This window comes from Notamacropus eugenii, chromosome 5, assembly GCF_028372415.1.
Source record: "Notamacropus eugenii isolate mMacEug1 chromosome 5, mMacEug1.pri_v2, whole genome shotgun sequence".
Lineage (NCBI taxonomy): Eukaryota > Metazoa > Chordata > Mammalia > Diprotodontia > Macropodidae > Notamacropus > Notamacropus eugenii.
Genome location: NC_092876.1, coordinates 282881433 through 282898339, shown reverse-complemented (window position 1 = coordinate 282898339; position 16907 = coordinate 282881433). Strand labels below are relative to the sequence as shown.

The following is a 16907-nucleotide window of genomic DNA, read 5'->3' as shown; positions in this document are numbered from 1 at the left end:
TCTGACAGCAGTAGAAAGGATAAACGTTCCAACAAACAGAACACTGGCAACAGAATTTTTCCACTTGTGACCCTTTCCCCGGTTTGGCAGAGCTCTTTGGCATTGTGTGGCCTGAGGGCATGCCCTGAGCAAAGTGAACATGCTATGTGTTCAGAACCAGGGTTGCAGGGAAGTTTCATGATGCAAAATGGACAAGTGCTGCCAGAAATACCTCGGATTCATTAAGTGTTTGATTTTTAATTAAATTTTGGTTTTTACGTTTCCAGAAACCTTTTACTGCTGCCAAATTTTTCCTCACCCCAACCCATGATTTAAGAACTGCTGTTTTTAACTTAGACATCAGTTCATGACAGGGTATTAAAAAGCTAGAAAAATGAATGGTGCCAGATTGTTGAGGGACTTGAATGCCAGGGCAAAATAATATAAACCTTATTTAGCAGGCAAGGGGTGTGGGTACACTGAAGGTCTTTGAGTAGGGATGTAACCACAATTATACATGAGAAAAGGTAATATTATAGTACTTTATAGGACTATTTGGGGACTGTTAAAGTAAGGACACCTGTATTAGGGTGCTACACATGAGATCAGAAAGGAGTGAACAGATGAGGAAAATCAACAGGACCTGAAATAGAACAGTGGTTAGGATCTGGGATATGGCAGAATAAGGATGACGTAGAAAGGGAAGAAATACAGGCGGTGGTAGGAGCAAAGGACAACTTGTAAATTTTTTCTAAGCCTCAATATACTCATTGTGTAAAGATCAGTCTGTATTATATACTCTCTAATTAGAGCTGTTAAAAGTCAAGTTAAATATAAGTATAAAACAAAAAAGCTTTCATATACTACCACTGGGTACATTAGGCACTTTGGAATCAATATTTAAACACAAGGGCAGGTAGGGAATTAGCCACCTATAATTTCTATATAGGAATATTAAAATACAGCTATATGAAGTAGTTATCCAAGGCAGCAAAATCACCAGCAAACTCTTTAAAAAATTGGGGATCCTGGATTCTGACCTGGAATGTCAAGGTTAATAAACAAGCAGCATTTTTGGAATCCCAATTTGCAAAGTTCCAGTGCAGTACACCATTCCCAATACCAACATCTCTATATCACTCTTTGCTAGATCAGAATTATTCCATTAACGTATCATCAGTTGTGTGTATATATGTGTGCGTGTGTGTCTATTTCACAAAGAATACTTGGAAAACAGTATGGCAGAAACTACGTATAGACTAACATCTTGCACCATATATCAAGAAAAGATCAAAATGGGTACATGATTCAGACATAAAGGGTGATATCATAAGAAAATTAGAAGAACAAGGAATAGTTTATCTCTCAGATCTACGAAGAAGGGAAGAATTTTTGACCAAACAAAAGAGAGAATGATGAGATGCAAAATGAATACTTTTGATTATATTAAAAAGGTTTCACACACAATGCAAACAAGATTAGAAGCAAAACCGAAAGCTGGGGAGTAATTTTTACAGCAAGTGTCTCTGGTAAAGGCCTCATTTTTCTAGTATACAGAAAAATGAGTAAAATTTATAAGAATACAAGTCTTTCCCCAATTGATAAATGGCCAAAGGATAGAACAAGCAGTCTTCCGATAAAGAAATCAAAGCTATCTTTAGTGACATGAAAAAAATGCTATAAGTAACTTTTAGAGAAATGCAAACTAAAACAACTCTGAGGTACCCTCCATCTCACACCTATCAGATTGTCTAATATAACAGAAAAGAAAATGAAAATTCTGAAGAGGATGTAGCAAAATGGAGATGCTAATCCACTGTTGGTGGACTTGTGAACTAATCCAAACATTCTGGACAGCAATTTAGAACTGTGCCCAATGGGCAATTAAACTGTGCATACCCTTTGGTCTAGCAATACTGTTACTAGGTCTGTATCCCAAAGAGATCACAAAAAAAGGAAAAGGACCTCTATGTACAAAAATATCTACAGCAGCTCTTGTTGTGGTGGCAAAGAATTGGAAATTGAGGGGATGTTCATCATTTGAAGAACGGCTGAACAAGTTGTGGTATATGAATGTAATGGAATACTTTTGTACTATAAGAAATGATGAACAGGCAGATTTCAGAAAAACTTGGAAAGACTTACATGAACTGATGCTGAGTGAAGTGAGCAGGAAAAAATTAATACATAGTAACAACACTGTAGGATAATCAACTATGATAGACTTAGCTCTTCTTAGCAATACAATGACCCAAGACAATTCCAAAAGATTCATGATGGAAAAGGCTGTCCACATCCAGAAAAAGAAATTGGGAGTCTGAATGAAGATCAAAGCATACTATTTTTACTTTCTTTATCTTTTTCATATTTTTTCCCCTTTTATTTAGTTTCTTCTTTCACAGAATGAATAATGTAGAAAGTTTTACATGACTGCACATACATAACCTATTTAAAGTTCTTACCTTTTTAGGGAGGGGGAGGGGATGGAGAGAGGGAGAAAATCTGAAACTCAAATGTTTTTTTTAAATGAATACTAAAAATTGTCTTAATATATAATTGATAAATTTAAAATACTATTGAAAAAAAAGAAAATATGAGTAAAGACTTTATTAGATACAGTCCAGTCAAGGTAGTCTCTTATTATCAGTCCATAGACTTTAAAGTTTTTCTGGCAGAAATGTTATAGCACATAATGCTGTAGACAGCCTGAGAAATGGTTGGACGTGCTCCTTTAAATGGAACTGATGATATTTTAACAAATGGTTTAAAAAATTCTAGGTTACTTTACTCAAGTGAGAGGCAATGTGGTGGCATGTTGGTTATAGGGACAAACTTAGAATTAGGAAACTTGGTTTCAAGTTCTGCTTATGACACGTATTTGGAAGATAACCATGGGCAAGTTACTTCAGCTCTTAGAGATCCAGATAAGTCAGATGAGCTGCCAATATGGAGGAGTTTGCTCAGTTGTTCTCAATACTTAAGGGAATTGCAGATCTAGACTTTAAAATCAACTTTAAGGACTGCCATATACAAAAAGAGAAAGTACATCCTAATGAAAATGTGGCTGATAATATGCTCTACCCACCTTAAAAGCAAATGATCTTATATAGTGGCATATACAAAGTATACCTTCTAAGTTTAAAGAAATACCTCTGGGGAGGGGTGGCAGTGGGGGCGGAGAAGGCTGTATGATAGTATTTTGGATTGAGTGTCATCTTTGCTATCAGGAAAACCTTGGGTTCAAGTTTTGCCTGTGTCCTGGGCAAGTCACTAACCTCCTCTCTTGGTACCCACTGGGTACTTCTAGGACTTTTAGTTGAAGAGCAAGTGTTGATTTCCATTAGTAGAAGGAGTTTCTTCACTGCGAATTCCCTACTACAATGAAATCATAGATTTGGTTTGAAGAAGAAAAAAAAAAATTCAGAGCTGGGACTAGGGTTATAAGCTACACAGTTGCTTAGGGTAAACTACTATAAAAGAGTATATTTTTTCAAAGAATTTTTAACAAATATATACTGTTAATGCCAGAAAATGCTACTGCGCGGGAAGTAGGTATATATTTTGTGATGTCAGTCAGTCACCAAGCATTTTTTAAGTGCTCACGCTAGGCTAAATGCTGGGATACAAAGAAAGGTTTAAAAAGAAAAAAAACCAGTTCTTGCCCTCCAGGAAAGTATATTCTAATATTATTAAGTATATCAGAGAGAAAGCTCAAAGCTTCCATTTGACAGTAACAAATAAGGTGTCTAATATTCAAGCACAAGAAGTTATAATCTTACAATTTTAAAAAATTAAAATGGAAATGGAAATTTAGGTCAATAAATTACTTTGCTGTTAGAGCATAATTCCTCCATACTTCTAGCCTATCAAGTAAATTCCACTTAACACATAGTAGATAGAGTACTAGACTAGGAGCCAGGAAAACTTGGGAATAAAATCCTATCTCTGACACTTAATTGATTATATGACTCTCAGCAAGTCACTTAGACAAGTCATTTAGGTACCTAACACCTTTTCTGTGTCTGTTTCCTCATCTACAAAATAAGAGGAGTTAAAACTGATGGCCTCTCAGGCTCACTGCAGCTCTGAATCTATGATGATAAATACTTGTTTTCAACACCTGAAGTTCCCATCACAGGAGACCTTTGAAATATTGTTAAAGGCATCACAAAAGACAGATCTATAGTAAATCCCATAGTTTTTCTATACAGCTTTTATTTTCTGAAATTCTTCCTATTGTTAAATCAAATTAGTAGAATTTTTTTCAAAAGTAGCCAAAGTAGTTAACTGAGGTTTTTTTCCTATGCTAAACATGTTCATGATGCTAATTTAATCAGATTTTCAAGGGATGCTAAAATCATATAGCAATAAACGAAGTTCACTTTTAACAGAAATGGGGGAAAAAAACAACCTACAATTGTTGAGATGTTTTCATTGTTTTGCTCCAACAGTAACTATCTCAAAAAAATATTAGTAATAGAAAAGACTTGTGTACATACTCATTTCTATAGTAAAAAAGACATTATGCTGAGTTTCAATTTGATGCCAGAAAAAAAAGGGATAAAAAAAGGAAAAAAATATCCAACACACAATATGCAAAAAACCTGACTGAAATATACCACTATCACTCCAATGACATTAGGAAAGTTTTCTGAATTGGGAGCCTTTATGTTAAGTGCTATGAAGCAGAGATTTAATTAGCTTTTCAAAAATAGCAGCACAGCTATTCTCTAGGTACAACCAAAAAATAAACATAACCAAAATTTTTTACATGAACTGATAAAAATATGTCCACAAGACTGCAGTTAAATCTTACTATGCCTTCAGAGATTTAGGATTTCTGTTTATATTTGCCAATTATCAATTACATAGGAAAACAGATTTCATCCTTAAAAATGGATGTAAGAAGGCATGAAAATAAAACTAGAATAAGAAGCCAATAGAGAAAACATAGCTTGAAGAAGTGACTAGAAAACAGTGATTTAAGATCTCTATTTTCGCAAAAGTTATTTGCCCTATTAATTTTTCTCCAATATTAGGATGACTGAATATTCTTAAAAAAGAAAGTAGCTGTTTTGGAAAATTCTGTTATATTTTAAAATACAAAGGAAAATATTTCCAAAATCCAAGACAGTGATAAGCAATTACTTCAATAATTAACAATCATTTCCATAAAGAGAAAGGCAACAATTCAAAAGAATACAAACCAGTAACATATGCAACGATCTAAGGTCTTTGCTTGCATGGAAATGTTTCAGCAGAACTTCTTTCACATTCTTGTCTTCTGAGAGACACTAAAATAAAATATAAATGGAAGCTGATATCATCTACTACTTGAAACATAACAGTGTCATGTCAAGGTGTATGGCTGACAACACTAAATGGCAGAAATTCATAAGTAAATAACCATTGGTGGTTTTTCTAAGGTAACTAAACACTAAAGTTAAAATGAAACAAAACTTCAGTGTCTATTTTTTTTTTGAATTTTGTCCAAGAAATGAATTAAACAGATTGAGAGTTCCTCCTTTTATAAATAAAATAAAAATATAATACTTTGCAGTTTAGAAGGGGTTAAGTACATACATGCCAGCCTCTGGTCATCACTATTTCAAGGAATTTGGGTAATGAGGATGTCTCACTATGGACCATCTGAAGGACTGAAACAATTTCTTTGAATGACAATCAAACTCAAGCTTTAGGTCATGACATTGGGACATTTTTTTCTTAAAAGACTGTTTCCTAAATTTTTTAATTTTGTTCTGTATAACATCAAATGCATTGACATTAAATAATATAAGGCTTATCTTTTTAAGCTAGACTGACTACATGACATGCTTCATTTTAGAACAATTGTCTTTTTAACCATTTGATTGTGACTTGAACAGAAAATGCACTTAAAAGTTTCTCTGAGTGGTTAATAAGATCAGTTAACACCTTGTGGGTAGCTATCAGGTCTTCTTTTCTAATATAAAGCCCTTCCAAAATGTTAGGCACAAAAGGAGTGCAATCTGTATGGTTAGGGAGAATATGTACATTGAGAAGATGATGCCGATGAGAGCTAACATTTCTATAGAGATTACTTCGTGTCAGACACTGTACCAAGCACTTTATCAATGATTATCTATCTCATCTGATCCTTACAATAACACAGGGAGGTGGGTTGTTGTCATTATCTCCATTGTGCAGCTGAGAAAACTTGAGGTAAACAGAGGTTAAGTGACTTGCCCAGGGTCACAGAACTACTAAGCATCTGAACTACATATTTGAACTCTGTGTTCCTGAATTTAGGTCCAGTGCTCTATCAACTATGTCACCTACATTCACTGAAACATTCATGAGAGAAATAAAGTAGGATCATCATTAATGTTAAGAAAAAAGAATTAACTTAAAAGCTAATTTGCTATTGGATCCCTTCCTCCTCCAAAAAATAAAGGGCTAAAATTTATGATGCTTAATTAAATAAGTGCTAACTGAATATTTTATTGCTTCTTTCCAAACAATGACTTATAACAGCTCAACAAAGTGATGATTTAGTTGTAGAATCTTGTCATTATAGCCCTCTGACTAGAGAATAACTGCAAAGATTACAAAATTTTAAAGGAAAAAAAAAAGTTGGGTCACCCAAGAACCAGGGGTAAAAGTAAAATGGTTTTTAAAAGACGATAACTAGAAAAGGAATAGTTGTGAGATAGGGTATTTGTTGAGGGAAGAGAAACGAATGAAAGCAAAGGGTCTAGGTAATGCACAAACTAGATGATTCAGTAACTTAGTTTAGGTGAAGGTGACACTGGCAGAAGTCTCCTTGTCAATGTTTCTGGTCATTTATTTGACAAATAACCCTAACAGTCCAAAAATTCAGAATTCTCCCCTATTTTCAGAATTCAGTTTATGATTTGATAATAAACTAGGGATGACAGAACTTTTAATTATTATTTTCAATCAATATTGGTCCTCCTTGTACATACAGTCCCACTGCCAACTGCATTCCCTCCCTATGCCTGACCTGAATTTGCACAATGTCATCACTAAGGGCTATTTCTCTCTGCAACCTATTACTATCTCCTATGATCATTTCCTCTAAAATAACCAGGATAAGAAAAAATTATCCAAATTAGCAAAACTAGGACCTAACTCTATTAGAGTAATAAAGGACATGGAGGTCATCTAGACTGTTACTACTCTTGCTGCAGGTGAGAAAAATGAGGTCCTGAGAAATTAAGTCACTTGCTTAAAGGGAAGGTATCAAAGATAAGACCGAGAGCAGGTCTTCAGAATATACTCCCAAACTACAAAAGATTTATTTCCCAAGTGCAGATAAACCCTAATCTTTCATTCCCTTTAGAAAGGCACCTGAGAGCAGAATACTAGACCTAGAGCCTCATGTGACAGCGGTGTGATGCTGGGCAAGTCCTCTAATCTCAGTATGCCTTAGTGTCATACACCTCACAGGATTGTTGTGAGGATGAGATGAGATAACATTACCAAAGAGTGCTTAGCACAGTGACAGACATGTAACGAGCACTAAATAAAAAGTTTATTCTCTTCCTTTACATTACTATCTCAAATTTTAAGTCATTTAGATCTTACCTGTCAAATGAAAAAGCTCAAAGTCCAATGTATATGGAAGAGTTTATAAGTAATGAAAAGTAAATACTAGCATTATTTATAAATGTATATAAGGTGAATTAGTTTATAACACAAATATATTGATATTTATAAAGAAAAAGAAATTGGAATCATTTACCTATGAAATTTATATGAGCCAAATTATGTACCTAAAATTTCATTATCCAATCCATGCTATACAACTCAATTTATCCTTAAAATGCTACTAATTAAGACCAAAACCAAACAAAAAACCTCAAGGCAATTAAGTTTACTAGCTATTGTATATCAATCCCAATAACAATGTGGTATTTTTAAGAGAAATATATGATTTGATATTTCAACCCCCCTTTATAAGTAAACAAAAAGCATTAAGGGATAATGCATTTTCCATCTTATACCATAGTAACATTTAGAAGAATTGCACAAATTGTAATTGTTTTCTAAAATTTCATAAAACCAATCTTGCTATTACTGCCTTTGTTTAAAATTACCTGAACTGCTTCATTCCATTTCTCAGTAAAGTGCCTGTCTGGAAATTCTTCAGGTAGTGTTAATTGTTCTTTAAATATTTTAAGATATTGTGAGAAATTGAAGGAATTCATTAAATGTATCTGCCGGTGAGAAAATCGTGACTTTACTCTCTTTTCTAGGAGTTCCAGAATATCCTTTAAAAAGTAACAATAACATGCATGTCATAAGGTGTTATATGTCACATTGATAGAAATATTTAAATTATCAGATATATTTTGCAAAACTCATTGAACAACAGAAATGCACAAGTCAAGACAATAGAAAATTAAAACCAATCTCTCAGTTACAATTTTAATGCAACCTAGTCAAAAAATTACTCTGAGGTTTTTAGTGATTTGCACTGTCACAGCCTCTCACTTTGGATATATTTACAGCTTTATTCACAGTCAATCTTTAACTATGCTAACACTTCAGTGACTGTTGAATATACATCCAAAATTTCAATATGAATAAGGCAATCTTATCCAGCTACTAAAAAGTCTTCAATCAGGAAGACAGGGTTATAAAATTAAACAAATGTTTATCACCTTTTCATGCATACCTCAGCAAGACTCTAAACTCTCACGGATGTCAGGTATTTCCTTCATGTGCCTCATTTCCTGCCATCTTGGGATGGGGCTGCTAGAGACCTACAAATAACCTTCTTGTATATAGCCAACAGAAGAATAAAAGATACATGCTACCCAGGACGCCAGACATAATAAGGGTATGCAGTGACCTATTTTCAGTCCTCTTAGGACTCTACAGAGTAAGTGGTCCTTATTTTCTATATTCATCCTATGGTAGACAAATTCCCAACTCTTCACTCCTTTCTCTTCCTACATTCTCATTAATCTCCCCCTAAGTCCTTCTCTACCAATAGTCCATCTTACCTTTTTTCCTTCCTGTTGCATTCTGCCATTTAGAATACTTATTCTGTTAAAAACCAAAACAAACAAACAAAAAAACCTCTTCTTTTTCCAAGTGTCACTTTAAACTGTTGCTTTATTGCACTAATACGATCCTGCCCAAAGCAAAAGGCAACATTTCCCTCACCAATCTCTACAAAACTGATTGTTCTTTCTCTCGTGACTTCTCAAGCACTGGACCAGGAAGAATATGCATAATCCTCAAGCCTTAATCTCACTTGCAGACTACTCTGTTGCAGCAATCTCGCTTCCTTTGGGGCTCACCCCAACCATCTTTGTCACAGATATCCATTTTTTGTCAGTGACTTACCATTTTCTATATTACTCTTCCATCTTTTCTCAAGAAATTCAATAACAGGCTCTTTAATCCTAACCCCTGACCAAACGCTTAGGTACTTCAATATGCACATCAACATCCTCTCAAATACCTTGGCCCCTCAATTCACCAACTTTCTAAAACTGCATGATTATCATCTTCACTCTACTTCAGTCACATACATTCTACCTTCATAATCCAACACTCTGCAATTTCTTTCTCTGGCCATGACACTTAAAGGATACATCACTCTTCCTAAAGCTATTTCTTGCCATGACCTCCAGTTCCTATACTTTTCTCAGTTCTATCATCCTCTCTCTGTTTGCCCTTCTCTCTCTTCAGTCTTAAAACTCTCATAAACTAGCTTAGCCAGAACTGTGGGACATTCTTGAATATCATACTCCTTTGTCTTACATGCCATACAGTGATGACATATACCATCTGTCTTCTTTGTTGCTGTTTGAGAGACAGCTAGGTGGCACAGTACAGAGTTCTGGGTCTGTAGTCAGGGGATAACAATAGGACCTACTTTCTAGGTTTGAGATGAGCTTCAAATGAAATAATAATTATACCCTGTACACAGTGTGTGCTCTATATATTAGGGATGATGATGATGACGACAATATGCTAAAATCACCTGGAAAAAGTCACACAACTATGCAGATAAATTTGTTATCTAATCTCAAACGGAACATCACTGATAACACAGAATTCCTTTAATTCTTGCTTCTTCGACACTATCACAATATGGACAAGTAGCTATTTCAAATCTCCTCTTTCCTCAGATTGCCTTGCATGTAAAATGGAAATAATATAATAATAGTACCTTCCACACAGTGTTGTTCTGAGGATCAAGTAAGGTTATATATTTTAAGCATTTTGTAAAACTTAAAAAGCAGTACTCCTCCTCCTCCTAATTATTATTTATCCACTGTAACAGCTGTTCCATTCTCTATCTTTGAAGATACATACTGGAATAGATTATCATTCTTGTTTATAGTTGGAAGTTCTTCCATGAAGGTGAAAAGGTAACAGCTGTTGAATTGCTGGGGTGAGGAAATATCCTCATTGGGAACCCTACATCAATAACATTATAGGTTCAGATCCCCTCCATTTCCAGATGAACATTACAAGCCCCTCTATACTGGCTGATGCATTAAAAAGTACCCATTATTTTGAGAAACAACTCTCTGTACTTCCTACCCCATTTCATACTTTCACACTTGACTGCCTCATATGAGACATTTTGATTTTATATTCCTTTTTTTGTAAAGTTTAATAATCTGATATGTAGCCTACCATTAGGAACAAATAATAAACAAAACACACAAGGGTGAGAGATCACATCAAGATTATTAAGTTAGGCTGTCTGAAAGACAGTTAAGTTTGCAAATAACTGACTTACCAATCTACAGGTCAGACCAATAACAGCAACAGGAGTCTGTGCTGACTGAGAAATATCAAAGAGGTTATAGAGAAGTGTCTGGTTTTTATGGTGTGCAAAGAGATCAAATTCATCCAGGATGAAGATCACAGGGCAACTGCTAGTCCGGTCACCTAAGATTAAACCAGAGTTTAAAATGGAAACATAAATACAGAAAACTTCTTTACCTTTCCAAACTACTCATATCACATTTCTAAGTGCACTGTCTTTACAAAGGAGCTTATGATCACATGAAAACCCATTACAATAGAGTTTTTCTTCCTGCAATGAACCAATAATAAACATCCTATCAAAAATGGTGTCAAATATTTTGTTAGATAGTACTTCATTTTGAACTCAGAAGACAGATGTAGTTATTATGGATTATTGTATATATTTTCAAATATGATTAATACACATGATTTTCATGAATTGCTTTTTTCTTTTTAAAGTTTTGTTATAAGACATGGTTCATTAGGTAGAGGAAGAAGCAGGATATATTTGGTAAGAAGTATAATATAAATATAAAACATATCAATAGAAAACTATAATATACTATAAAAAACTATAGTATGTGTGTGTGTGTGTGAATGAATGAGAAAATTCTCAGTCTAAATTTATCTTCCATGCTGTATCTTACTGTTACTTGTAATTACCTTTTTTTAAAGCTTCCAGAAGGAAAGAAAGATTTTCAGCAAAGGTTCCCTATAATAAGCAAAAAAAAATGAGAAGTCTAAAAGAAAAGGTAAGAGAAAAGAATATATCCTTACAATTAATGTATTTGCCCTTTTTAATATGCTTGATGACATTCCCAGAAGTACTTGGTTAACACCAACAGATTATAAAGAACCTTACCACTTAAATTTAACCAATTCCACAGAAAGACATATAGAACACCAACATTTTACATCCACTGACTTGCCTGGTTAGTAACAATTATACAGTGACATAATGAATGACAAGGACTTTTATTAGTTAATTCAAGGCATCTTAGTGTTAATATCTCAACTGAAAAGAAGTCCAGTAAAATGGGAAAGTCTTCAAAAGTTTTTTTTCCCAGAAATGCTATCAAGATATTTTGGTGAATTTTTAAAAATTTTTCCGAAGCATACCACACATTTAAAGAAACTGGTTAAATGTCTAAGTGTTTTTATTCTAAGCTCTGTTCTTTGGTTTATCAATATTGTTCCAGAGTTTTGGCTCATTCTATACTTTGTATAGAAGAGAAATAAACCATTATCCTGAAACATATGTCTGTATGTTTCATTCTAGGTGAAGTCAAATTGATAGAGCTTGCTAGATAATTGGCCTTGGCTTTCAAATAAACTATCAGATGAAGAACTTTCTTCAAATACTAATTCCTCAAATAGTATTTCCCCCATTAAAATATAGAGTGCAGAATTTGTATATGAAATCAAATGTCTATTTGTATTTGGACTATATCCAAAATATTTTTTGCATGCTGCTTCTGTATCATAGATGGGAATGAAAAGATGAGCAGATGTGTTATCCAGATGCTGCAGTTTGTGGGTAGAGGCCTTGTTAATATATTCCTTTTCAAAGTTCATTAGTCCTTACTTCATTTACGTTGCTTAATTTAAAGAACCACAGCAAACAACTTTAAATTCTAACAGATGTAAATGATGAGGGAAGAGTACATTCACTTCCTCTTTTCCTAACCAATATGGCTGATAATAGAACAAATTATTAGCACTTCAGCTTTCCTTTTCCTTCCTGAACTTGAATGAAGTTCTGATAAGTAAGAAAACAGTCAAAAGGCAAACAGCAATGGGGAGAAAGAATATGAATAATAACAAAACTAACTGATCCATTTCTAGAGAATCAATAAAAATGATTATCTGTGCAATAATATCAAATTGTTTCATTTACATTAGTGTCAAATATGTATTTTAGGTCAAAATAACAATTAAACATATTCATAATATTTTCCAAACACACATAAGTTTCTATAAATGAGCCTGTGGTTTGTTTGTTTTTTTTTGCTTTACATATGAATAACAAGTTTTTATCTCATTATGTCAGCTATTTTAAAATAACACAAATACTCCCAAATATTAACTGTTTGGCAGATATAACTGAGTTATCAAAAACCAATCAGAGGATGGATCATTTATTCAGGTATGTTTATTACAAGAGTCTTGATTAAAATGAATCCAACTTTCTACTATTTGATCTTCCAACACTGTTTCCTACTTCCTGTCCAAAAAACAGAAATGATAAAAGGAAAAAGAAGAAAAGCCATTGACACTGTTTAGTATGCATGGCCTTGTAAAAAATTTCTAAGAGATCATCTAAATATATTTATTGATAAGTAAATTGAGGTTCACACAGGTAGAATAGTTTTCTTGAGGTCATATTATCAATGTACATTTAGTTCAGAATTTTAAATATATTCTGGTTGCCTCATAAATAAAGGAAACGAAATTCAGTTTTAATATCAAATATGTAGATATCTCTATAATAATTGGTCATCAGCAAAACCTAATTTGGAATCCTACCTCTTAACATTATAAATATATACTGGAGACTATGCTTGAAATTCTATTTGAATATATTAAGTTGGTACTTACAAAAATTTTATCTCCAACTACATTTTCCAGACATAACTGCTTTGTGATTTCTTTCAGAGCAATTTTATCACTGGTCTGCAGCAATCCTGAAATAAAGTGTTATTTAAAAATATTAAATAAAAGTTGTAGTTAATGTGGTATTTTAAAGTATTACCTATAAATAAAGCTTTTCATGTTTGTTTGCTGCCAGGAAAAAATTAAACAGTTTTTCTAACTTCTTTTTATCAAAAGTGAAGGCATTTGAGGTGTCTTCCAGTTTTAGATCTGATACTATTAAAGGGATGAGATAACTGTAGCAAATATTCCTAAAACAGAGGTCTTAACAACTTACTCCTCTGTTTAATAAAGTCGGATGGCTCCTTATCTCTAGGATGAAATATAAACTACCCTGTTTGGCACCAAAAGCCATTTACAACCTGACACGAACCTACCTTTCAATCCTTATTATACATTATTACCCTTCCTACACATTATTTCACCTCACAGTGGCTTACCCGTAGTAAACCACATAACATTTTACTCTCCTGTCTCCCTCTTCACTTCAATTTCTCAGAATCTTGAGGTTTTTCAAAGTTCAGCTCAAACACCACTTCCAACATGAAGTCTCTCCTGATTTCAGCAGCTGCAGGAGACTTCTCTCTGAAATCGGCATGTATTAAATTTGTATGTACCTCTACAATGACAAGGTGTTTTTCCTCGAATACAATATTCTCCTTGAGGGCAGGGATTGTTTCATTTCTATATCTCTAGCACCTACCATAGTGCCAGGCACTTAATAAATATTTGTTGAAGGATTAATTGATGTGTAACAAAGAGCTTTGTGTTTCAGGTTCCCTTCGTTTGCCTACAATGTTTTCTTGTTTAAGAGATGAAACAGTGGGTATAAGCTGCTGAGGCAAATCTTGGAATTGTTTCCAAAATCTACATTTCTAAACTACAACTATCAATACGAAATTATTATATAATGTTAAAAGGAATAATATGCAAATAGATGATATTGTTTCTGAATGCCACAATACACTTACCATTTAGGTGAACTTGCAAAACATTTTCTCTCACTTGTTTTATTTCCATGAGTTCTTCCAAAGCTTGATTTAATATCTATCCAAAAAAAGCCCCCAAAATATTGGTAGTACACAAAATTTCTTTAATAAGATGATAGATCTAAAGAGGTCTAAATATATAGGTTTATAAGTACAGTGTGGTGAGGGTATAGTCATCTTGTTTTCTAGTTTTAAAAAACTGATAAAACTTTTGATCATAGCTAGCTTTCCACATTTTTAATAACAACTGACATTTATGTAACATAGTGTTTTATACCTATTATCTCATTTGGGCCTGGAAATAGCCATGAGGTAGATATTACAATATCCATTTGGCAGACAAGAAAAATAAGCTCAGAGGTTAAATGATTTGCCCATTGTGAGACAACTAAAAAGGGAAGGAGGCAGGATTTTAACTGCGGTCTCTGCAGACTCTAAGTTCATTGTTCTTTATACAACAACATAATGCACTTGAGGTGAGATGTCTTGTCCAAATGCTCTAAAGAAAAAAAATCTATGCTTCTATAAACTCAAGTCTAATAATATCTCTGTGATCTCCATGGTATCAAATTACATTGCAATCAATTTGAAGACAGAGAAAATATTTATTATTTGAAACATTTCAGCTATAAAGGCATTAGAATGAATATCAGCAGAATGTATGTATATGTACGTACACATACACTAACATGATACAAGCTTATCATTAAGTCCTAGCTCAAATTTTTAATTCAGACATAAGTTTATAAGTTATCAAATTAGACTGATTAAATTCCTTCTCTAAGATTTCTTCTTGGAGTTCAATGTTACCCTGGGTTTGGAAGGCTGCATCAGCATAATACAAGCTGTGGCGGGTCCTACCAAACTGGAAAGGCTTTAAGCATTGGCCCAGTGAGACACTCCATGTCTCATCGAAGAACTAGCCTACTAGCTAAGTTCAGAGAGGCTTCTTACAAGCCTCTTTTTCAGTACCTCTTGAGATGCAGTGTGGTATAATGAAAAGAAAATTAAGTGGATTTGAAAACAACAAACCTCAATTCAAGACTTGGCTCTGCTATTGTCTCCCTGTGTGACTATGGGCAAATCATGCCCTTTTGTAAAATCAGGGACTTGGCCTAAGTTCTTTTCAGCTGGAATTGTTATGACTTGATGAGTATTTATTAAATTACAGAAGAACTGCTATCTGCAGATGCAGGGAGTATCTAGGCTGGAAAAATTCCTGATCCTTTTAAGATCACAACATTTAGAATACCTTCTGTGCAACCCTGCCCTAGTTCTGCCCATTTTCTCCCTATCCTTCAAGGCTCAGGTTTAAAATACTAACTCTTCCATTAAGTGACTTTGTGCATCTCCTATTGCCCTCTATTCTCCTCAACTAGATTGTGAGCTCCTTGAGGGCAGGGAGCATATCTTATTCTCTGCATACCCTTTGTCTCATTCTCAATAAACACGTGTTGAATTAGGGGGAAAATGTCAAGAAAAAAAGATATTGACAAGATAAGATGAAATGCCAATTTCATTTCATGAAGTTGGGCAACAACTAAATAAAGTCTGTATTAGAGAAATCTGAGCTTATAGCAAAAAACGGTTATCAACTGAAATTATGTTTTCATGCACATGGATAAAAATCAAAATGGTTTAACCCATCATAAACTGTTAACATTAGTAAGGATCTAAGTTGCTGGAGTGTATATAAGCTATGGAAAAGTTCTACCTAATTAGAAATGCTATTGGTATTGGTCCAGCAACAGACTGAGTCTACTGTGGGATAATCAACCTAGCATGTATAGTAAATTAATTACAAGGTTATTCCTTTTGGCCATGGTAAGTTTCAAAAAAGACACTGTCACAAAACATGTATGAGAATACCAAATGTTTCTTATTGTGGCATAAGAATTCTTAGGTTGTCTACAAATCTGTTACATGCTATTTGGCCAATGATCAACCAGTAGACTATTAGAAGAACTACACCATAACCAGACAGATTAATTACCACAGAAATGACTTCTGAAGATATAAAGAAGTTGCAAATAGAGATATGGCTTATAAATTCTCCAGGGAGAAGAAAATACAGGGGTTTCATTATGTGCATAAAAGTAGCAAGACAGATCACTCCACAAGACTGTGGGACACCTTGTCTTGTAATGTTAATTTTGGGGGGAGAGGGGTGGAAGTGAGGAAGGGAGGCAGGGGATCTAGAACTGTAATTTCATTGGTGTAGAAACTTACATTGTAAAAATTTCCTCCATTACACAAATCAGCAACCCTTAAAATTTCACTAGAAACTTAAATCCAGGGCCAAGAACAGCAGGATTATCACATATACTTATTCCTAGAAGCCATGCCTCTCTGAAATAAGTTCAAGATCACATCAGAATTTCTCAGTTGCCATATCACACTATTGATTCATACCGAGCTCACACTCCATTAGATCTTCCAGATTCCTTTAGACAAAATGCCACACCTTTTCAACATAGTAGGAAAGTGTATTTTTTTGAGTCCAATTAT

The 16907-nt window shown here is 34.0% G+C and overlaps 1 protein-coding gene across 3 annotated transcripts in view; it reads right to left on the bottom strand.

The window, feature by feature from the left end:
• Positions 1–16907, bottom strand: part of ORC4 (origin recognition complex subunit 4) — a 92968-nt gene that overhangs the window by 11692 nt on the left and 64369 nt on the right. For all 3 annotated transcript variants that reach the window (XM_072613165.1, XM_072613167.1, XM_072613166.1), the window contains 6 exons: positions 14382–14457; positions 13357–13442; positions 11422–11470; positions 10748–10899; positions 8079–8252; positions 5187–5273 (listed from right to left, as the gene is read on the bottom strand). In XM_072613165.1, the coding sequence (XP_072469266.1) occupies positions 5187–5273; positions 8079–8252; positions 10748–10899; positions 11422–11470; positions 13357–13442; positions 14382–14457 (624 nt within the window). The remainder of the gene's footprint in view (positions 1–5186; positions 5274–8078; positions 8253–10747; positions 10900–11421; positions 11471–13356; positions 13443–14381; positions 14458–16907) is intronic.